Consider the following 24441-nt stretch of genomic DNA (forward strand, 5'->3'; position numbering starts at 1 on the left):
TGGTTCGGTGCGATCGGTGGTCTGCGGTTCCCTGCGTCTGAGCGATTCGTATAAGAAACTTGACTCTATTTACCGAGTTCATCTGGGGTTCATTCTGCAACAGGTTTCTATAATAAACCAACGCTACAAAGTTGTCGCACAATATCTGAGGAGACTAATCTAAAATAATGATACGTAAAAGAAGGGGATAATACTTGCATAATATACCTGCATATAAAACAACAATAAGAAACACTTCTTGGGAGACCAGGGAAAGGTCTTATATTCTTAAGTATAAGGAATACGGAATATCTCGAGGTCTTTTTCAATATGATGCCGGTAAGTTCAGTCAGCGTATAATAGATACGCTTCTATACATTATTTTTCACCTCCATCACCAGTGCTTCTTTGTCATTGATGAACTCAACGAATGCATTGGTAAGATGTCACTTCTTGTGTTCATCTAAGCAGCTTTGATTATATCAGATGGATTAGATAGATTTCTAGGAATCAGTGTCATGGTAATAAAGGGGTGTCTATGAAATAAATAGAGGTAGGGATTGGATTACCTGTTTTTTGTTTAGATTTCATATCCTGCTTTCTGATAACAAACACAGAATGATCCAGAACATTGCGTATCTTTTAATTAATTCCAGTAAATGATTCCTAAAAGGTGTTTTAACAACCCCAGCACAGGTTTTTTATGTAGACACCCAAATTTCCACTAGAACTGAAGTTATTCTGCTGTTCTTTGGGTTAAATAAGGTGCCAGGGAATGTGCAAAATGAATTATTACATTACACAGAACATAGCCAAATATTCACAATATCATTTACCTGCCAGACTCTATAGATGTCATTTGCTACATAGAAAGGTTAGAAATGTTAGAGTCATTTGATGTTAACATGGTATTTGAGATTATACGTATAGTCTATCTCTATCTCTCTGCTGTCACTAATAATATGAGTGAGTCAGTCGTGGTGTTGGTGAGTCACACATTCATACACCCCACCGTCCGTCCACAGTAAAACATATGACCGTGTCACCTCTGTCCTCATTGATGACGAGCCATTTGTGTTTTTGACCTTTTCATTGTAGTACATGTCTGGTAAACATCCAGTCCTGGGTAAAACTCGTTTATCTAAAGGTTCATTTTCAAGCTAGTCCGTAATCCCCACCAGCTTTGTCACCGGATGTCCGCCTTCAATCTGAAAGAACCATCAGTAGTATCCATGGATTTATAGCTTTTCTGCATTCATGCAAATGATAATCCCTGTGTATAAACTCAAATGAGATTCTGAGTTTTCATTTTACGGATTTACAAATGTGAAAAATGAAATGAACGGCCTTCAGAAAACAACAGCTTTAGGATTTAAAATTTCTAGGTATTGTTTCAATGGAAATGTGCTTGGTTTCAAACCAAAATGTTAAAAAAAATTGTATTTTTACTCTTTTATTTTTACTCTATACGTATAATCTGTGTATGCAATATGGTATATCACTGGCATGTGTGTTTGAGGATAATATAATAGAATTGTATATTTAGCTTGCAAAGAAATATTTGTCTTAATGGATCATCACTGTCATGGTCAGTTTAAGATCATAGATAATCTTTAGTAAAGTAAAGCAGCTATTTGAGGTCATACTCAGTGTTTGAGAGAACCACAGTGTTTTTAAGGTTTGTGATGAAGCGTATTCTTTCAGCATTGAGAAATGTCTGAATACTGACTGTGTTCTTTGTTCCATAAATCATTTGGTACCTCAGACGCTGAGTTCATTGTTTTTCCTGTGAATTACTAGCTCCCTTAATTCTCAAAAGAACATCAGTTGTGTTTGAAAAAAGTAGAAGTGGGATATTCCTCTCATTGTGACATTTTACAGAACTAACCTGCATTGTCCTTGTTCCAGTTTGAACTTAAACTGCATTCAGAATATCAAGGCATTGTTTAGAGTTCCTCTAGAGGAAGTTGACTTTGGTCGCTAGCTTCCCCCCGTTGAAAGGTTTTGTAGGGTCTTTGTGTGGTCATGTATTTTGTGCAATTCCCATAGTACCCAGAGCAGCTGTTTTCAAGACTCTAAATTGATTTGACAGGTGAATAGATGACTTGGTCCGGGAGCACTTGTGGAATAAGATTAGCTTGTAGTAATTTAATTCCGTAGCCCACTTCAGTTCAAAGGCTGTGCATTAGGAGTTATAAATATCGCTGATTGTTGTCAGGCCCTTTCAGCCACCTGAGGCCTCAGCGGGAAACAATGACCAGAATTGCGGCAGCCGGTTGCCATGGCAACTGTTGCCAAGATCACATTCCACACTACAACATTGCTGCTATGCAGAGGAGACTGTGTTTGGAAAACCCGGCTCCCAAGGACCAACCGGTAATCAGGCACTCGGAATGTTTTAACTTTGACCTTTAAGCTATTTCTAGCTACAATAAGCAGGGTCTGTACTGCTGAGCAGAGGACATATGCAGTTGGCTCAACTGTTCTTTAGTTTAAATTAAACCATCATGGACCTTGAGTGAGTCGACTCTATATTTTTGAAGCTTCAGCATTTTTATTCAATCAACTTTATTCTCCCGGTATGCCGAAGGGTTTCCGAGGGTCAGTGTGTGGGCAGGAGGGGTGTGTATGAACTCAAGGGTAATCCTCACATTAGTCGTGCTTTGTGTCAGTCCACTGCAAGGGCCATATGGCTGATTCTGTGCCCGTATACACACACACACACTGCGGGCTGACAGCCTGCTGAATCTGTGGGTTCTGTCCTGTGACTTACAGAAACACCGAGCAGCTACTTCCTAACAAAGCGTGAGAGATTGAAGGACAATCACATTATAAAGTAAACCGTGCTCCTATGTTTTGTCCGATCAGAGAATGCATTGACAGATGCTCTTGTAGTGATCAGTTTTTTTTTTCTTGTAGTTTTTCACTGAAAATTGATGCTCTCAGCATACATTGGATTACCTCTTTGTGTAGTTATAGTAGATTTTCCTAGACTTTGTGGCTGACTGCTTTTCATTCATCCAGTCGAATGTGATTTCTGCCCACATTGGAGCACAAGCTCCAATAGTCAAAGCAATGAACCTTTACAGTTAATGAAAACCATGTGGTACGGGCTTGAATGTACATTTTATGTTGCAGAACAGACGATGTCACTGGTTATTCATCTGAGTTGAACAATACGCTACTGTTTACAACATTCAACAACAGGAAAAATAATTAAGAATGCTTCCTATTATGGAAACATGTTGCAAATGCCATGCAGTTTATAAGGTTTTGTGGCTTGGTTAGTTTCGAGACACATTAGGGTTAATGATTGTAGGCATTAATCTGAATATCATTATGTCAAAGCTGTGTGCTCTGTTGAAAATGGACTGTTGGCATGGCAAGGTTTAGTCATCAAATCTTTTGTTTAATGTTTATTCTTTTGATGCACAAAATGCAAAGTTACCCGAGGCTACGCCCCTTGACTTTGAATAGCAAAGGAATGCTGTACTTTTTCCTTGTGCACTCAAAATGACCCAATAAACTGGGTTAAATGCATTCATTATAGAAGTGTGTAGGGAACACATAAAAGTATAAATAAAATCAGGTCAGTTAGAGAAATGATGTCACAGTATTAACTGGAGATAAGAAACTAGATGCTGAGAAGTTCAGCATGGATGGGTAACAGCATATGTTGTGTTTGTCTTCTTAAACTAGCTTAACCAACTACCAGCTTAACCTGTCTTCAGATCAGACCTAGACCAACATCAACCATCATACAATTTCCAAGTGTTTTTATGTCCATACAATGGAAGTCAGTTGGGTCCAGTGTTATTTTACTATCATCGTATGGTCAAAACATCTTATTTTGTGTGTAAAAAGTGAGGAAATGACTTAAACTTAACTTCTCCTTAACTTTCTCCATAAATGAGGTCTCCGGGAAATTCAGTGAGAGTTTAGTCCTTGTCAGCTGTTGGGAAAAAGCCAGTATGTTTGACTATTCAAATCCATTACATAACACGTGGTTACCTGTGGCAACATAAACAGTGTCCTGTTGCAAAATAGTGCTTTATTACAGTAATCCTAAAGCTCTGTCCCATTCCCTAGGACAGCATTATGTCACTTAAGATTTCTCAGAAATATTACTCCGGGGATCAAGTGTAGGATCACTGCCGCGGGCTGGCTTTCAGCTAAAGGGCTTTTCTGTGTGCAATTTCTCTAGGATTTAACATACAATAGACACAAATGCTGATTCAAAAGCCAGAATTTTAGACACATGCCCTACATAAAATCATTGATGACTGGAGACCAAAATACAAAGCATTGTACCTGAAATTTGGAAAATAGCTGAATAAGCTATTTGGTATGTCATAGAAATATGACGCCGGCAAAAATAAATGTGTTAAATTTGAACATTTAAGCATTTCTTTTTTTTTTTTTTTGCAATGGCTTCCAAGACACACTTATATCACCGTAGGAAGAATAAATAATTAACATCTCCAAAAAGGAAAATACTACATAAGAGGTCTGCAGGTTTGTAAGTAGACATGAGGCAATATGCTCCATTCATAACTCAATTTGGATCTTTTAAGAGCTCATCTTATAAACCATAACCCAGGGGCAAATGAGGTTAGCATTTAGTTTGGTTTCGACCTATAACGTAAGGACATTAGTGGAAGATATACATTAAATGGAGATTAATGAAATTCCATTTCCAGCTAGGGTCATTCATCTCATTAAGGCTTTTGTTGGTCAGCCCAAGAGATTCAGACTGAATGGTCTGAGAGAAATAAAATCATCCATCTAACTTAAACAGAAGGGCTACGGTCTACACTCCTAAGAATAAAGCTTCCAAAAAGGAGCTTTTCACAGCAGTGCCATAGAAGAACCATTTTAGGCTCTTCAAAGAATCTTCCAAAAGTTAAAATGGATGAAGGTTCTTCATGGAACCATGGATTCCAATAAACACTCTTAAAAATAAAAGTTATTTATTGGCATTGATGGTTCCATGAAGAACCTGAACCAAAGTGATTGCACACTAAAGGAGTGAAAGCCTCTTAAAGCCAGTTCGCACAGCAGTGTGTGACGGCACACGTGTGTCACGGCACCAATACTGCACAGATCAGGATACACTGATAACCATTTTAAAAACATCAGTTAGGGCTAATGTTGATGACAGCTGTTTGTGGTGGTCTGCAGCAACAACCAAATTGCAATCAAGAAAAGTGTGTTCAGCAAAAAGTTTGTGTCGGTATTGTTAACCTAAAGTACAAAAATTTTAGTTTACATTTTTTCTGTTAATTTAAATAAAGCTGGAATAAAATATAAATATTCAACAAAAATCTTTAAAATGTAAATGTGAAAAGTAATATTAAAATTATTAAAAAAATATATATATTTTGATTTAGCTTTCATTTATTTGTATTTTAGTTTTAGGAATTGTTATATGTTTTATTACTTATTTTATTTCAGTTAAGTAAATTTCACTAAAGTTCTGTATTTGAGGTTGCAAAATTGATCCTTTTTTTATTGATCCTAATATATAGAAAATAAATATCGGTAAGTATTATTTTAAATGAAACCAAATAAACAGTATTTTTAGTTAAAATTGTTTTATTATGAATGAAAGAGCATGTAAAGTAATACAACATAAGACACTGTTTAATGGGAAAACCATGAATGACCAATGAATGACCAATACTTAATTGACTGCATAATGTCGCAGTTGACCAATCAGAATCAAGTATTTCAGAGACGCGTATAATAAAATATGTGCGTTTAGGAATTGTTATGCAGCACTGTTTCCTGTCCTGTCGTGTGACTCGGGTTAAGGTGGAAGATCTGCCGAGTTTTGCCTCTACCCATCTGGTGTGACAGTAGTACCTCAGCGTCGCTTGGCAAAGCATGAAAACGCACACACACACACATAGTAGCACAGAACTGCTGAGTGTTTTTGCACTCTATCAGCAGTGATAACTCTGCTACAGATAGTCTGAAAATAACAACACACTAGCAGAATTGTCCTTCAAAAATAAGTTAAGGTGTTGATTTTATGTTCTCGTTATTTATAATTTATTAAAACATTTTATTCATTTCATCATTAATTTACGTTAATGATGTAACCCACATTGACAATGACCTTGTCTTTTCCTTCCAAAACTGCTGTTCACTTCGGAATTACAAATCAATTACCTCCTTGCTTTCTGACTAATTACCCCATGCTTGTGTTTTATTTCTGGATAAGAACCCTCTTGATGTGACAGCCATCTGTGCTGGCTGCATTTAAAATGCCAAGACAGAAATACAGCATCTTTTTCTTTTCTTTTTTTTTTTGCTGTCAACCATTCATCTTGGTATTTTCTCCCACAAGCACAGCTGTATTATAAGATTACGTGGGCATCTGGCATAAACTCACATATCTATAAACAGTCTGGATGATTGAGAGCATTCGTAATGAAGCTGCCTTAATGTATGGAAGCAAGAACCTCTTCAGTTACCATTTTTAGCTGTATAGACAGGGTTTAAATTGAGCCGGGGCCGTCTGGGGCTGAGCCCCAGCACATAGACTCCAGGGCTCGACATTAACACTTCATAAACGCCAGAAAAGTGACATGATTAAAACATCAGTGACCAAAAATAACTATGTATACACCAAAATGCAAGTATTATTCGGATTTTATTACATTAACAGTAAGTGGCGAATAATGGATAGGCTATAGCTTCTGTATATAATGCATCTATTGACAGTATAAGGTTGTGTTGCTGAGGCCAGGCTCATGCTGCCTCTCCAGGAGAAATCAAAACATGCAACACTAAGAACTCCGCATCCTGAAAAATTCAAAATGGAAGGTTATATAAATATATAGTTCAGTCATGAAACTCTAGATGGTGCAGGTTGATGCGTTGTTAATGTAACTCATGATATTCAGAGAGTTAAACAGCTTGGCACAAGCTGATAGGTTAATGCTGCTTATGCAGCCAATGAGCTTTCTGCCTTGCATTTATATGGCTGGCTAGCATTCACTAGAGATCTTTCTGTGCGCTTTCAGAGTTTCTCTGAAACCCTCCACCTTCCCCAGCTCCACCTGTGTTGATCTGCTATGGTGTTATTTTAAATGCTATTTGTGCAGCAGCAGTATTTCTTAAAAACTCACAGCACTGTATCGCCGTATACATTTCGCAGTAGCAAGTTCCTGTACCTGCTTGCATCAGCAGCATAATCTACAACTACAGCAATAACCAACAGCAGCAGCGTAGCAGATCTATTCCGCCAAGACCAAATACATTAACACTGTCATATCCATCAGAGTTGTCATGATTGAAATAATATTAAAAACAACACTGCTTTTGATCACAGAATTAAATTCTAGTGTGGTTTCTTTAAAATAAAATGAACTGAGGAACTAACAATGTTCTTCCCTAGAGTGTTGTTCCTGTCTCTTGTTATAACGTCCCATGTTGTTGTTTTTTTTGTTTTTTTTTTTTACTCAGATGTTCCTAACAGTGTACCTCAGCAATAGCGACAAGCACTTCACAGAGCTTCCCATCACGCCGGAGACGCTGTGTCGAGATGTGGTGGACATGTGTAAAGAGCCGGGGGAGGTGGACTGCTATCTGGCCGAGATGTGGAGAGGATCTGGTATGTGCTGACTTGCACTTTTGTGTGTTTGGCCTGTTGAGCAAGTTTATTCCAAAATGTTATTTTTATGTGGCTCACTTTTTAAGCAACAGTTTGCCCAGCGATTTAAATTCTGCCATTATTTGTCAAGAGCAGCATGAACATTTGTAAAAATACCTAATTTTGTGTTCTACCAAAGAAATAAAGATGAAGACAAAATTTTCCATTTTGAGTGAACTCTTTTCTTTTACAAAGTTGTTAAAGAAATAAAAATCAGAATTATTTTATTAATTAATAGAATTAATCTTTTTGCACCTGTCCATGCGACTATGGACAGGTGCAGTGCAGTGATGCATCACTCTAGAATGGATCTTTGCCACCTAATTTGCATCCCTTGTTTCCAATTGGTTGTGTCTTTTTTAGAGCGTGTGATTGGTGACAGTGAGCGAATTATCGAAGTACTGCAGCGCTGGGGTCAGCAAAGGGCGGAGGTGCGATTCTTCCTGCGTCATGACAGAGCACCTGGCCACGATACAGGTCAGAAAGAGAGTGAGAGAGTCAATAAGAGAGTAGTGCTTTCAAAAGACACAGAATGTGTTTGGGTCATTTTGCAAAACTCATTTTTCATCTCTCATATTACTGTGTTTAATACACATTTCACCTTTTTCCTTTCATTATGAGGATCCATTCTTGGTCTTTCCCCACCAGTGTATATAATTACCTGTGTATGTTTCCCTGCTATGTTAGCAAATGCACAATTCTTTTTTTATTAACATTTTTAGATTGGACAATGTTTTTATTAAACATGCTTTATTTGTTTGAGTTTAAGGTTTAAGTTGTGTGTCAACACTGTTACCACTATAATTATAATTTTTTTTTAAAGTAATAAATATTACATGAAAAAAATTCTACACAAGGACATCTTGGGCCCTATCATACAATGCGACGCAAAGCACAGCGCAAGTGTGTTTGCTAGTTTCAGTCTGGTGCCGTTCGCATTTTCCCGTCCAGCGCCACGTCGTTTAATTAGCAAATGCATTTGCGTCCGTTTGTGCACACATGGGCGTGCTGGTCTAAAAAAGAGGTGTGTTCAGGCACATTGCTGGCGCAATGCTATTTTAAGGAGCTGAAAATAGACTGCGCCATAGACCAACTCAAACCTAGTCTAAACTCAATGGCGCAATATTTTTTTGTTATTTAAAGAGCGCGTTGGTAGAAAATGCTCCTCTGGGCGGGTCCACAGTGCGCGTTGACTTTGATTATTACACACAGGGATGCGCGTCACACAAACATGGCAAATATTAAAAACAAAAGGATTACGGTGTAAACGAATATTAGGCTACATAAATATAAAAATGTAATGATAGATAGTCATTGCGTGTATTAGAATAAAGCTACCTATTTGCAATTTAGCCTATTAATACTTATAATGATGAGTGAAATTCTACATCATCCCACGACTTCTTCACCTCGCAAAACTTTGGTGGATTCCTGCTTGTCCCATAGATGATCTGCTCGTGCGCTTTAACTTAGCGCACGAGCAGATCGGTTTCTTCGCTTGAGAAGCGTTCCGCTTTTCCGCCAAAAAATTCCACCATGTAAATAGAGATCCGCCATGGCGCGAGCGCATCTCGCTCTTAAAAGGAATGGGAGATGACACTCTGATTGGTTTATTAAACGTTACGCCCACTACTTATTAAGAGAATAGGGACAGACCATTCCAAAAATGCGTTTAGATTGTTAAAATAGAGCCCCTTAAGTTTATCTAAAGTTTGATTATGTTTGTTAGTCGTAAATTTGTCTTAAAATGTCAGACCTGTTATTTCCTTTTTTATATATGTTTTTATATAGTAAACAACTAATATTCAAAAAGGATATATTCCTAGACATTTCAGGATTACCTGTCTGCCCTGTTACCAGTGTATCTATGTATATATGAATATATATATATATATATATATATATATATATATATATATATATAGACAATTAATAATCGAAAATGATATATTGTGAGACATTTCAAGATTAAATAAGTTTCACTATATCAAATCAATCTGTAAATCTGTTTTAAGTTTCACTGTCAAATTATGCTGTCAACCCTGTTACCATCAATCCTGTTACCTTTCTTAAGCCATTTTTATATTGCAACATATATTTAATTTTTTTTTAACAATTATAAAAAGTGAAAAAAAAAAAATCAATAAAAAGGAATCACTTTTTTTACTTTTAGATTCTAATTTCTTGTCTGATGCCTAATTTTAAATATTGAAGACAGTAGCACTATGAAAGAGGTAAAGAATGTTTGGTCTTGTTTATTATTTACCCTCTGCTGTATGGTTAGATGACAATTTTAATTTAGACTGGCTCTTTTTACAATGCCAAATCACGGACCCATTCGATTACATCCTCTCCCCCTTGGCAGTGTGGACATGCTGTTGTTGCGGACAGGCGTGAATGTCATTTCCTTTTATGGGAGATTGTGAATAGAGGGGTTGTTAATTTGTTGTGGTTATGGCTGTGTCGAGGCATGAATTATTTGCTGCTGAACGGCTTGTTCCGTGGGCACTGCCTAAGGGTAGGGGACTTTGGAATAGATCAGAATAGATCTTTTTCTTGTGTCCTAAATGCATGTGCACCCAATGGAAAACTGTATTGCTTGTATAGTGGATGTTTTTAAGTCTCAACTAAGTTTCGCCTAAAAGAACAAATTAAAACAGTCCCGACTGAAACAGTTGTTGACATTTAATTGCATAATTTGGTATCTTGGCACATCTGGGCCCAGTTTCAGACATTGTTGACATCTGTTTTTGTTTTGTTTACTATATCACTCAGTTGTTCTGCCCACATTTGGAGTTCACGCCCCATTTTGGAGATCTCCGGTCTGCAGTTAAACCTACTTGGAACTTTTACTTGGTTATATTATATTATATTATATTATATTATATTATATTATATTATATTATATTATATTATATTATATTATATTATATTATATTATATTATATTATATTATATTATATTATATTATATTATATTATATTATATTATATTATATTATATTATATTATATTATATTATATTATATTATATTATATTATATTATATTATATTATATTATATTCTATTCTATTCTTGTCAGGTTTGTTATCCTGGTCTCCTGTCGTTTGTTCTTTGACCTAGTCTCCCGTAGTTGCCCTGATTAGCTCATTCTGTTCACCTGTGTTTTCTACATCACCTTGTTAATCATCTCGTTTGCTCCTTTTGTTTGCCTGTCTTTATAAGCTTTCAGTTTTTGTCGTCTCGTCTTCATTGATGGTTATGAAATGGATTATGTGAGTTGATGTGAATTAGTTCTCCTGTCTTTTTGTTTTGAAGTTAGAAATGAGGACTATTTATGTTTACTCCATTGCTGTGGGCACGTCCCAATGACAATTCTTCTCTATTGTAAAGTTTTTTACAATTATATATTTATTAAAATGTATAATACATATTTAAAAACCTCACATCTGATTATGTATAGATTTTTTATTTGTATTTGCTATTATTCTGCAATTTATGGTACCACATAATTTTCATTTGGTTAATTATTTATTTATTTTTAATCCGTAATCAGAATGTGTAATATATAAAATCTCACACAGCTTTAAAGTAGTTTTTCGTCAGTTGTTTTGCATGTTATTTTTAAATCCCCTTTGTCACAATTTCTACTAGTTTGTTTACATGGCGTGTTTGAAGTGAATCCTCTCTATTCCCCCAAGTAGTTTAAACATCTCAGTCATGTGAAACCATGTGTGAGGTTTCAGATTTCTCAGAGTGACTTTGGGCCTCTTCACCGGACAAAGACCGGCTGTTACACAACAATGCAAGTGATATCGGCTCTGTACGCCTGGCTTTACCTCACAAAGAGCTCCTTATTTCTCTGTCTAGAATAATTGTCAATTACACAAAGTTTGACTCGTATCTTGTTGTGTTTGTGGTTTGTTTTCACACAGAATTGAGGTAAAACCCTGCTTGCCTAATCTGTAAACCCTGATTAGGACCCCTGTGGTGTCAGACTGTGACTAAGAACATTATTTGGGCATTGTTTTGCTCTTAGACTGGTTTATCCAGTAACCCACATAAGCTGCGCTAGCGTTGATGTTATGTAAGTGGGACCCTGGCCCAGGCAGTCATATGCAGGATAATTGAGTGCTAGTTGTTTTCCCCAGCCAAACAGTCATTATGTAATGAGGTTTACACCAGCAGTTCCTGGTCTCCATTGTTAGCATGTTTACATGCTAGTTTGCTAAATACTAACTGTTGATCTTTGAGTCAAAGTCTAAATTTAAACTTCTCCTCAAAAAGCCACATGAATTGAGTATCACTTGTGTTTTTAACTCCAAATGCACTTGACTAATTATTTGTCAAATGTTTAATACAAGTCCCTAATCCTGAAATAAGCGAGAATGTGTTTAGCTTAGCCAACACCGTTATTTCTGTCTCTAACTTCAGGAGGTCACAGGGCTCCAGAGTCTCTTGCCAGAAGAAACGCGGTGAAGGGGACGATAGACAGACACATGGAAAATGGAGTGAGTATGAATTCCCTTCAGAGAATAGATAAGTTGGATACGGTTGCTAACTTAGGCTTGAATTGGAAATTGTCTGTAAACTGTGCAAATGAAAAGATTTAATAGACAGTATTCGTACATGGACTGTAATAAATTGTGACAAAGCAATCTTTAATCATTTTATATTTAAAATAAATAATGTCTTAACATGATTAAAAACTGAGGAGACTGGAAATCAGACTTTGGGAATGAGTCAACTCACAGTTTAATCCACTGCACTCTAAATGTATTTAAAAGGATTTAAAAAAGTGAATAGAATAACATTCATAACTTCATACATGTTATGTGCTATTGTTTTGTCAGTTATAGTATAATGCTATTGTTATATAAGTTATAGTATTATCACATTTTTACTTGGTTTTATATTATATTTTTATAATGTTTATTTATTCATTTTTTGTAATTAAAATGATGTATCTGATATGTATAAAACAATTAAGTGTATATAAAACCTCACACAACTTTATTTATTTTTTTGCAAATTAGTTTTAACCCATAAAAACCCTTTTGTCTTGTATTTATTTGATGTTATTATCTTGTTAATGTTATTATTGATACTTTACTGTTGCTATTTCAGTCCTGTACACAAAGTTAGATTGACTAGAAATAATTGTGACGCTGCAAATCATATTTATCTTACGGTGTAAAGAAACCATGATTAAAAACTGACTGTAAATCAAACTTTCAGAATGAGGGTCGACTCAAAGTTTGATCCACAACACTCAAAATTAATGTAAAGATTTCAAAAAGAAAACATAATGACATGAATGACTATCGAAGTGACCCGACGACAAAGTTTTACCATATCAAATTCCTTTAAAATTATCTTATAAAATGTCCAAACATACTGACTCTTCATAGCCATCCAATATAAAATAGCTAAATCTGACATATATATATATATATATATATATATATATATATATATATATATATATATATATATATAATATAAAATACATTATATCTATATATATATATAATATAAAATACATTATATCTATATATATATCTATATGTAGATAGATTTGTATTTTGTCTTTTTTTTAGATGACAGCTCCTCATATGGACATCACTCTCAGTGAATTGCAAGAGATGGCATCACGCCAACAACAACAGATCAACGCACAACAACAACTTCTAGCCACAAAGGTAGCCTACTGCACCATTGACATAATGTACTGTTCAATGTGTTTTTTTTTAAATAACTATTTCAGAATATGATATTCTATTTTCCGTTGAACACAAAAGGAGATATTCGGCAGGATGCCCATGCTGCTCTTTTCCATACAATAGAAATGAATGGCAAACAAGGCTTTACTTGGTCACCATTCACTTTAATTAAATGAAAAAGAGCAGCATTTCATGTTTGTCAGTTGAAATCAAAGTTCAGGTTTGAAGTCATCTGTGAATGATGTTATTGCTTGCGTTAAGGTCATTAGAATAAACTACTGCATGGAGTCATCTCCATATCAAGACCATTACCGTTTTGTCCATTATCAGCGTGAGTGATAAACAGTAGGCACACAGTTCTGAAACTTAATGATGTCTGAAAATGAGTTTCGGTGAGATTGTGACCCGACACCTCCTCACAGGAACAGCGACTGCGCTTCCTGAAGCTGCAGGACCAGCGGCAGCAGCAGCAGCAGGCGTCTGAGCAAGAGAAACTGCGACTGCTGCGAGAGAACGCAGAGAACCAGGAGGCCAAGCTGCGCAGGGTTCGGGCTCTGAAAGGACAAGTGGAACAGAAACGCATCAGCAACAGTAAACTAGGTCAGGACCTGAAAGAAAGTAGGTTAGAAATGCTGAAAATGCTGTAACGTTGACCTTCGAGGGATATTAGCTCAAGGTGAAGTGTCATTTCTGGTGGTGTTGTGGCCCATTTGTTTGCTAGATTAGGGGAAGTCTTTTGCATAACTTTTTATTTATTTAAATTTTGTTTTATAAATGATTTTGCTATTTTGTTTAACGTAGTGGCATAAAACAAAGTAAAAGTTTCATTAAATCCAATTAAATTTACTGGAAAAGATGTTTATTACATATTTATTACATTGTCATTATTAATATCACTGTAATTGTATTACAGACTAGTTTTATATTTCATTATTATAAATTAGTCGTGTGAGACTATTTAAATAAATAATCAAAGATATAAAAGTGATTTTTTTTTTACATTTTTGTTAATATAAAAAAGGTTAAAATTTAACATTGTTAATTGAATTTAATGGTGTTGTCAAAATACCGATAAAAATAAAGATACCAGTCGGCACTGCAAATTTTATAACGTCCATTTCCCGCTAACATTTGAGCACTGTTGAGCGGATACTTAAACCGCGCTCTGATTGGCCAGTGTTCACACACTGAACAGATATGATGTTCACACAGAAAAACACAAGAGCGTTTGAAAGCCACGTCTAAAATTTCAGTATCGAATGGTATCGCGGTCTGTACTTTTGACAACACTAGTAACTAATTTTTTCCAAGTCAGTTGATTTGATCGACTAATTAGGTTTTCTGCTGCAAAAATCTGATTTACTTTAATTGTGATATAAACTGAGGTGTGTAATTTGAAAGTTAGACATTTCAAATTTTTTTCTTTTTTTTTTTTAGGTTAAAAGGGTTTTAGGACTTTTTCCAGGTTCATTTGTGAAGATGTCATTTGTTGTGGATCATGTGCCCACTAATGGAAAAGTTCACTCGACTGTTATATAAAAATTCCATTAGCGGCTAAATTAATCAACAGGGACAACAACAAACGATTTTGCTCATGGGAATGAGAAGTTAATTAACAAGTGAGTGATATACCTAATTTCTCTCTCTCTGTAGTGGAGGAGATCGAGCAGATGAATGGTCTGTTTCAGCAGAAGCAGCGGGAGCTGGTGGTGGCCGTCAGCAGGGTGGAGGAGTTGAGTAGACAACTGGACATGTTACGTGGTGGCAAAATGGACGTCCCACATGAAGCTGGACCGAGCTCAAGCGGAGAACTCGAGCGACTGTACAAAGAGCTTCAGGTAGCTTTTTTCCTGTTGGTCTGCAGCTTTCTGTAAAACAATCCTGCTATACATGCTATACTGTAATTACATTTAACTATAAATGTAATTACAGAAATTAATTACAGATGTAAGTACATGCAGGTATTTTTTACGGCTGCCCCCTTAAGTCGACTAACTGTTAGTCAACCAGAAAAGGCTTGGCCGACCAAAGTCGCTTAGTTGCAGAAACAAAAAACAATTGTATTGATGTCACATCGTACTTCATCTTCTCATCAAATCTTCTGACCAATCAAATGCTCTCTAGAACTACTGAGCACAACGGCTCTGGCCCAAGTATATATAAACAAAACGCTATTTTCTATTTTAAAAAGGGGGCGGGGCTGCTCTATGTCCTGCCCTCTCTTCCTGTTTCAGTTGAAATTGTCACCACATAGAATAATAGTAAAAAATAGTAAAGAATTGAAAAGCCGTAGTCCTGCACACAAAATTCAACAGTCCCTCTTTTGTTTGGACTTTTTCTCTTTTCTGCAGCTGAGGAATAAATTGAACCAAGAGCAGAGTGCCAAACTCCAGCAGCAGAGAGAGAATCTAAACAAGAGGAACGTAGAAATGGCTGCCATGGACAAAAGAGTGGCTGAACTGAGAGAGAGGCTCTGGAAGAAAAAGGCTGCTCTCCAACAGAAAGAGAACTTGCCTGTGAGCAACTTCTTACATTTTACTTTTCAAGCGTTTACATTTCTTGTGCTTTTTAGACTCAGATGTAGTTTGTGACGCACGGAAATTATTTTTCTTATTCTTTGTCTCTTCCACTCCCAGCAGCCATCTGAAGGGCAGAGCTCTCAGCCCACCGGCACTTCCAGGGTTGCCGCTGTTGGGCCGTACATCCAGACCACCCCGGCTCCTCCAGTTCCTCCCAGGCAGGAGATTCTAGTGAAGCCTGCTTATCCTGACGGCACAGCCACCCTTCCCAAACCTCTTCCTAAACCGAACACAGGTACGTGTATATGTGTACAGTATTCACCACAAATTGCACCAGTAAACTCTGATTCATCTTCTAATTCTGTTTCCATCTGACAGGTATTGGTTTCTTGACAAGTAAGATCTCCAAGGTGTCAGATTTGTTTTCCAACACAGAAACTAACAGCAACTCCCATGGCCACTCCTCCACCCTTCCCCGCATGACCAGCCACGGATCCCACGAGAAAGGTACGCCTCTCTCCAACCTTTCAAGAACCACATTCAGACTCATGGAGTTAGTTAAGCTAGAAGTTGACATGTCAGACCGCTTAAACAAACAAAGCAGTGTTTTCATAGAACCACAGTGTTTACACTCTTCAGGAAAGTCAGCCACGAGTGGCTTACTTGAAAATGTGTCTCCGTTAAACTTGGATAAGCCCTGTTTCTAGATATCTACCTACCTGCAGAGCTCAGTTCCAACCCTGCTCCAACACACCTGTCTGTAATTTTCAAATGTTCCTGAGGATCTGGAACATTTCTGGTTCAGGCGTGAAATGTTGGAAGATTGATCTTCAGGAATAGGATTGGGCACCTCTGCCATGTCATAATCCATTGTATGGCATAATGGCATTGTAGTGTTTAAGTTTGATGATAAATCTATGATATGATGATTTTTTTTTTTTGAATATCTGTTCCAGATTCTGAGGCAGATTTGAAACCTCCGCCATTGCCCTTACGCAAGAACCAGAGTAGTGAGGACCTCTTGAGGGACAGCCAGGTAATGCACTGAGAACCTGATGTTAACCGTTAAAAATTGGCAATAAATCAATGCTAATGGATAGATATTATGTATTAAATAAACACTAATGACTCTTTAATCATAGTCTGCAGGTAGATCCTTTGGGAAGGTTCCTCCTCCTGTTCCAAGCAAGCCCAAACCTGCTCTACCAGGCCAGTCCACATTCAGTAAACCTCCTTACAGCACGGGCACCTTCCCTGGCAAAGCTAGACCAGCCAATCAGAAACCCCCAGTGCCCCTTCCATCACACATCACCACCTTACCCCTACCTCTGCCCCCTAAACCAGACACTTTACCTGCCGCGACAGTACGTCCTTTCACGTCAGATACATTGGCAGGGAAGGAGACCTCCACCCCCACTACTCTTCAAAAACCCCAGACGGTGGCAGCGAGATCCATCTACTCCATGTACACCCAACACAGCACTCTTGGGAAGGGTTATCAAGGGCAAAGTACCCTGACCCGTTCACAGCCTCGATGTGAGTACCTCCAGCCCACTAGGCACCCAAACAAATTCCAGTGGTGTCTTGTGATGGAATTTGATAAGTATCTATTTCACAAGATGTAATGTTAAACTGGACATTCTGTCAAATCAACAAGAGCACACATAACCAACTTTAAAAAAGACGTTGACTAATTTATGGGAATGGTTCAACCAAAAAAAAAACAATTCTCCCAACATTTATTACTGCTGTTTGAGAATTAAAAGCAGTAGCGACACAGGAGTGGAAAACAATGTACCATTTCTTTGTAAATGCTTTGGTGTTCCATATAGTTGTGTAAATAACTGAAAGTATAATAACAGGATTTTTGGGCTTAAAATAAGCGCGTTTATTTCTTAGTCTTAATCCAAACATTGCGTCTGAACTATCTGAAGTTCAGAAGCTTGCTTTAGTTCAGCTGAAAGTTCTTCGGGGCAGAAACAAATTAGGAACAGTGGATTTATTAGGCAGTATTTAAATCAAGCTGCTTAATTATTACAACAGAAAGTCTGATTTGTTTTGACCAGATTACACCTAGATTTTGGGAGAATTCCAAATACTATTTTTGTGTCCTTAAACGATTCTATAGTAAGTGGACACTTCATTGCTCTGCTAGTGTCAATTCTTATTAACTTTTTTTTTTTAAGCACCAGATGGTTATACGGTACACGTTGGAATCAGTTTAATATAAAGACACAAAGCAGACCATATTTGGCATGAAAGTTGTATTTGCCATAGAAATTAACAGTTATACACTTATTTTTTAAAGTTCATATTTCAAGATAAAGTGTCAGTGCCATATGTGAGTTCATAGTGTGGACCAAAGTTGTACATATGAGAATATAAGTAGTACTCTACCCTCCCTAGTGAGTAGGGCTCATAGTGAAGCTCTTACCACAAAAAGATAAGGAAAGGCTCATTATTTTGTTACATAACTTTTGTAGTCGTTTTGGTTCCAGCATTGGTTAGCATATATTTAAAATTTTGAACACATAGGCAAATTGCTCTTACACTTTATGGTTTAGACACGAAAAAAAGTGTCAAATGAGGATATGGTCATAAAATATAATGCATTATTTATTAATATTATTATTACTATTATATGTACTTAATATGCTCAACACCCTTAAGATTGGATACATTTTAGCTCAGTAATGTTAGTATTTTTGTGGTTGCGTAATATAAATGGCAATTGACACCCAACTTATTCTATAGATGTTTTTATGAAGTAACTGATCCTTATTCCTTGCCTATAACAGTATATGGTAAACCAGTCATCCCATCCAGTGGGGGCCAGCAGTCTCTTATCCAGGACATCAGTCATCTTGAGAAAACTGAAGGTCTAGATGTTGACCAAGTGGACCAGGGCAACAATATGGCCCCTGCATCCTCCTCTGTTGAGGGCCAGGAGGTAGAACGCGCACCCCGGCCCCTCAGCCCAACCAAACTTCTCCCGTTCCTCTCAAATTCCCATCGGCTCCAGAGCGATGCTGATTTGGAGGCCCTGAGGAAAAGACTGCACCATGCGCCCAGACCTCTTAAAAAGCGTGGCTCTATAACAGAATCTGAGGGGCCTGGTGGACCCAACATCCAGAAGCTCCTCTACCAGAAGACCACGTTGGCAGCCATGGAGACCACTATAACCCCAGCTGCCTTCTTTCAGGCAGAAGGTGAGGATGGATGCAGGCCAGTAGCTGACGAGAGCAGTAGACCCCATGAGGGATACCGTGATACAACAATACCTGAGTGTGAGAAAGAGGACGAGGAGCTGACGCCTCCACCGCTTCCACCTCGATCGCCTATCCTGGATGACAGCTCCATTTCTAGTACTGTACCGAAGGAACCACCGCTGAAAGAAGAACAGGAAGTCTATGGCCCAGCCGCTCCAGAACCCTATGTTGAGGAGTACCCACCTTACCCTCCACCTCCATATCCCAGCATGACAGGCCAGGAGGGACCAGGTGAGGACACCGTCAATATGAAGGCTCCAGAGGTCACAGGACAGGTCATGCTACCACCGGTAGGTAATAAAACATTCCCAAAATGTAAAACCATATCTGTAGAGGGACTGAAGGGACATTCACACTTATTTCAAATTGTAGCGACCCAAAATCACAAAAAGTTGCCAAAAACAGGATTCCAGCAATCTCTAGTATTTTTTGCTGTCTTTCTTATCAAACAAACTTGATCAACTCATCGATTTGATAGTAGAGACCCAAGACACCTGCAATAAGTCCGATAAGGTAGACATCTAAAATGTGCACTGATGGGAAGTGTATCCCAGCAGCAGGGTAGTTGATGGGTGGGTTGAAATTTAAATAATTTTTTTGTTGTGCTAAGGTGTGTAAGCATTTAAGCTTAGTCAGATACTGACTCCACAGTGAGCAATCCATTAAAGTCAAAATCTATGCACAAATGAGCCTGACAATATTATGCAGGGAGTCATGGACGGTGTCCAAAATGGTGTACCTGATGTGGACAGTGGTACATAGAGGAACACTGTGCATCATGGCCACAAAAGTGGATTCCCATTGATTAATAAAATGACAATTCGGACACCCTATGGTCTTTTGGACTTGATCCATGTCAGCCCATTTGTCATTTTATGAAACGGCAAAGCCATGTGGCATTACGTACTGTATCTGAAGTTTAGACCCAGAAGAAGACTCCAAGGAATGAGGGAGACATTTGAGACCGATTCCTTGTCTTTATAGAAAACTATATAGCCATTTAGCCTACATAAGTATGGCCACAGAGAGAGAAGCGGTAGAAACAGAGAAACAGGGTGAAGACAAGTCAGGTCAGTAGAGATTCTTATCAAACCATCCATTCGGGCTGTTGCTTAGCAACTAGCCACACTAAGATTCCGAGCACTCTGCAAAGATCTCATTAAACATTTAAATGGAGCAGAACTGGCAACCAGTGTCCCTCAATGGGCTTTTAATATGCGGAATGAAAGAGTGGTTCATGTCAGGCTAACACCTAGTATCTGTACTTCATATCCAAGAACTTTACTACAAGATACACATCGATTATGTACAGAATTTCCTTGTACTATATAACTAAATATCTATTCATCCATCCTGTTTTTCACAGGGCAAAAGAACAAACCTACGTAAGACGGGCTCAGAGCGCATCAACCACGGGATGCGTGTGCACTTTAACCCTCTGGCCCTTCTGTTGGACTCCTCTTTAGAGGGCGAGTACGACCTTGTCCAGAGGATCATATATGAGGTGAGAAATTGGCCAAGTTACATACTTGGTCCACTAGTGAGTAATATAACAACTGCACATATACTGTAGCTAGTTGGGATTTGAAGTATATGTATGTATGTCATATCCAGGTGGAAGACCCCAGTTTACCCAATGATGAGGGCATTACTGCTCTGCACAATGCTGTGTGTGCTGGACACACAGAAATCGTAAAGTTCCTGGTGCAGTTTGGAGTAAACGCGAATGCCGCAGACAGCGATGGATGGTGAGCGAAAAACATTTATGTAAACCCATTAAAATTCTGTCCATAATTTACTACAACCAATTAAAATGTCTTTCTCTCTATAAGGACTCCCCTGCACTGTGCTGCTTCCTGTAATAACGTGCAAGTATGTAAGTTCCTGGTGGAATCGGGAGCTGCCGTATATGCCACAACCTACAGCGATATGCAGACGGCGGCTGACAAGTGCGAGGAGATGGAAGAAGGTTACGCCCAATGTTCGCAGTTTCTCTATGGTGAGAGACCAGTCCTCCCATGATAGACGCTTTCGCACCGCATAGTTGTAGGAACTAACCAGCAGGCCAGTTTTTCTGGTTGAATTCGCACTGGCAGCAGGAACTCTGAAGCGGCCGACATCGATGTCTTTATTCGCGGCATTTACAAACATCAATAACCGGTGTATAGAGGATCTAAGCTGTTTTTGATTTGTGTCACTGGTTTCGCGATAACAGAGGTGGAATGTGCAACTTTCAAGATTTAGGGCACATCCACACGAAGCCAGAGCTTTCCCCATCTGATCTTTATTTTCCTCATTTCAAGAAATATCTTTGTAGACCCGAAACTGACCTGGTTTTAAAAAATGGCACTTTCACTCTCCCAAAATGTTGGAATTGAAACTCCAATACGATACAAAATTGTTAGGTATATAACTAAATGCGTCTCTGTGTGGACGGGGCAGAGCACAAAAATCAGACTAAATCTCCTATGACAACTTGCAGTGTTTCATATCATCGATGCTGAGAAAAGAACACAGTGCTGCAGACAACAGGAAAATGCGTAATCGCTGCTTTACATGTTCATTTGTACTTTGTTTATAGGACCAAATTTAGCTCCTACTTCAGAGTTCCTAGAACTAGAAACGTTCCTAGTTCCTGCAGTGCAAACACACCAGAAATCGATAACTTGTGCCAATAGTTCTGAAAAGGTTCCTCTGGTGAGAAAGCACCTTGTGAGACTTTACTAAAGTTACACTGGTACCTTGTTGCAATAAAACAATATAGTTGATGTTTTTTTTGTGTGTGTTTTTTTACAGGTGTGCAGGAGAAGATGGGCATCATGAACAGGGGTGTTGTTTATGCCCTGTGGGACTATGATGCTGAGAGCCCAGATGAATTGTCCTTTAAAGAAGGAGACTGTCTGACCGTCCTACGGAGAGAAGACAGTGAAGAAACAGAGTGGTGGTGGGCAAGATGTGCCGACAATGAGGGCTACATACCTCGCAACCTCCTCGGGGTGAGGAAATTAATTTTGGGGAACATTACATTCTTTTTTTTGTTCGGTTTTTTTTACTACAGATTGCTCATATTTGTTTTTCTTCTGTAGCTGTACCCCAGAATCAAGCCCAGACAGAGGACCCTTGCGTAAACTCTCCAAATTAGCGCTGATGTGCCTGGAGTTTTGTCTACCATTTCAACAGTAACTTAATTCTGCAATTCTGCAGTTTTGAAGAGGAATGCATCACATTTACATGATGAAAATAAGAATAGTTTCATGTTGGTATGCTATACATGTTTTAAGATTAAAAGCTTTGGTAGAAGTGGTAGATTTGGATGGACATTTCAGAAGCAAGCATGCATAGTTAAGTGAAAGAGAAATGAAGAATTTATGAATGATACAGATGCATTAATAGTCATCTGAGTATTATCTCTCATATGAAGGATGTCAGATTTAGGGATGGAACTTTTCATCTTTTTGAACAAAGTTTCTGTATTCACTAATGCTGATTTGTTTTGCAAAGTGCAAACAAAAAAAGCATTAATCTTTTGAAGGAAAATAAGAGTTTTATATAATTTTTTTTTTCTTTTATTCATAATGCCATGTTATGTAAACCTATTCTTATGGTGCTTGCTGCTACGCTACAACAGTGTGTTCTGTGAACAATTAACAATTTATTGCGCAAAGACCGCTTTCATGTATCATAATAAACCTTGTCAAATTTCTTGACTCACTATTTTTGTCCTTTTCCCCATTTGATTTCTGGTTCAAAAAACATTTTTGGTAATACATTTACTATGGAAGTCTATGCAACAAGGCATTGCAACGGAATAATACAGTTTAAAAATATAGACACCAGACTAAACCAGGTAATATATGCACAATATGTACAAATATTATTACCATACTGTTATTTTTTAATTGTCCCAAATGTGGGACAGTTTAAAATAATCATACATAGTCTGCTAAATAGAGTTTTACTTCTTTTTAACTTGTAAGTTCCATGACAAACTATTGTATTTCCTGTCTTAAACAACAAAGGGTTTCCTCTATAAAACATTTGATTCTTTATTACATCGGAACTAATAGCAAAGCAATAACTAGTCTGGTTTCTAGGTTTTTTAAGCCTTTTTTGCAGAAGTTCATGAAATGAAGATAGATTTCAAATGTAATAAAGCACACCAGCTGCACATCAGAAAATATTGTTATTTGTGTAAGCACAACATGCACTGTTGACCAACAATTGGACCTCAATTTGGCCTCATTTATAAAACGAAAGCAGAACAAATTTCTTCGCTACAATTTCTGTAAAACCAAGGTTTTACTAATTATTTACACTTGTACTGTAAATGCATTCTGCTCAAGCTTTATTACTGACTCTTATTGTTTAATACTGTTAAATAAAATTAGCTTTTATACATTAGCGGTACATTCAATATTTTTGCAATTGCACAATATCTTGAAAAGGAGTGAATGAGACACACAACACAATGATTATCTGGGTTCCTGTGCATGCTCGAGTCAAATGCCCATCACACAGAGCTGCCATAAGTTTAACCCGGTTAAACCTGTAAGCCATCGCTAATGACCTAAACCTTATATTTACTAACAAACAATTGTGCAATATGCACAGATTGTTTTTTGTCATTTGTAAATACATTTAGAATTATGCTCAATGTAATCAAGCTAGTGAAAAATAGAAAAAAAATATCATGCCTGACTGTTCCTACAAGCTCCAAAAATTCTCTTTTGGTTACCTCTTCTCTCCTGAAGATATGGGGCGATATTCAATCACACCAACAAATGTACCGAAATGGTACAAAATTAAGTGAACAAAAACAGGACTGGTCATTTATTCACGAAGCTTAAAATGAATGTGTAATTCTTTTGCAAAACAATCTGTGGATTGTCTGATTAATTTAATTAAAATCTTTAATTAAAATGTAAACTAAAATCTTCACTAACATGTTATGCCGTTTTTTGTTCAATAAAAATTTGCGGACATTTTCAACTTTTGAAATTTCAATTTCGTTATAATAATGGATCATAATCATAATGGAACAACTGTTAAAATTATGTTATTATGTTTATACTGGGGTACAGACTTATTTTTCGAACTGTGCATATGCTGTACACTCAACTCGCATATGCGGCTTTAAGTTTTCTTACACTAACTGGCCATCAACTAGAGTATGCTTTGAAAAGCTTTGTATTCGGCTATACACAAACATTCCGCTGTCGTTCCAAATTTAATTATACTTTGAGGCCTAGGCCTAGGCCTTTAACCCTGCTCTTGGACACCCGCTGTCCTTC

The 24441-nt window shown here is 37.5% G+C and overlaps 1 protein-coding gene across 3 annotated transcripts; it reads left to right on the top strand.

Moving 5' to 3' along the window:
• Window positions 1-22857, top strand: LOC132160028 (apoptosis-stimulating of p53 protein 2-like). 3 transcript variants are annotated; one of them, XM_059569716.1, is made up of 18 exons: window positions 1-318; window positions 7453-7600; window positions 8003-8116; window positions 12074-12150; window positions 13240-13341; window positions 13785-13962; window positions 15016-15200; window positions 15714-15878; window positions 15999-16176; window positions 16260-16388; window positions 16838-16917; window positions 17024-17417; window positions 18680-19440; window positions 20517-20654; window positions 20765-20898; window positions 20983-21149; window positions 21947-22146; window positions 22237-22857. In XM_059569716.1, exons 1-18 carry the CDS (start codon window positions 310-312, stop codon window positions 22276-22278), a joined length of 3201 nt encoding a protein of 1066 aa, XP_059425699.1. In that variant the 5' UTR covers window positions 1-309; the 3' UTR covers window positions 22279-22857. The 3 variants fall into 3 exon arrangements, with proteins under 3 accessions (XP_059425699.1, XP_059425700.1, XP_059425701.1); XM_059569717.1 differs by having other exon boundaries at window positions 16002-16176; XM_059569718.1 differs by lacking the exons at window positions 1-318; window positions 7453-7600; window positions 8003-8116 and adding an exon at window positions 10882-10914.
• The last annotated feature ends 1584 nt before the right edge of the window (window positions 22858-24441 follow it).

This window comes from Carassius carassius, chromosome 16, assembly GCF_963082965.1.
Source record: "Carassius carassius chromosome 16, fCarCar2.1, whole genome shotgun sequence".
Taxonomy (NCBI): Eukaryota; Metazoa; Chordata; class Actinopteri; order Cypriniformes; family Cyprinidae; genus Carassius; species Carassius carassius.

Excerpts from the sequence above, each read along its gene's own strand:
- LOC132160028 (XM_059569716.1), top strand. Across the intron at positions 13,963-15,015 it reads CATCAGCAACAGTAAACTAG|TGGAGGAGATCGAGCAGATG; the intron begins GTCAGGACCTGA and ends CTCTCTCTGTAG. Across the intron at positions 15,879-15,998 it reads AACAGAAAGAGAACTTGCCT|CAGCCATCTGAAGGGCAGAG; the intron begins GTGAGCAACTTC and ends TTCCACTCCCAG.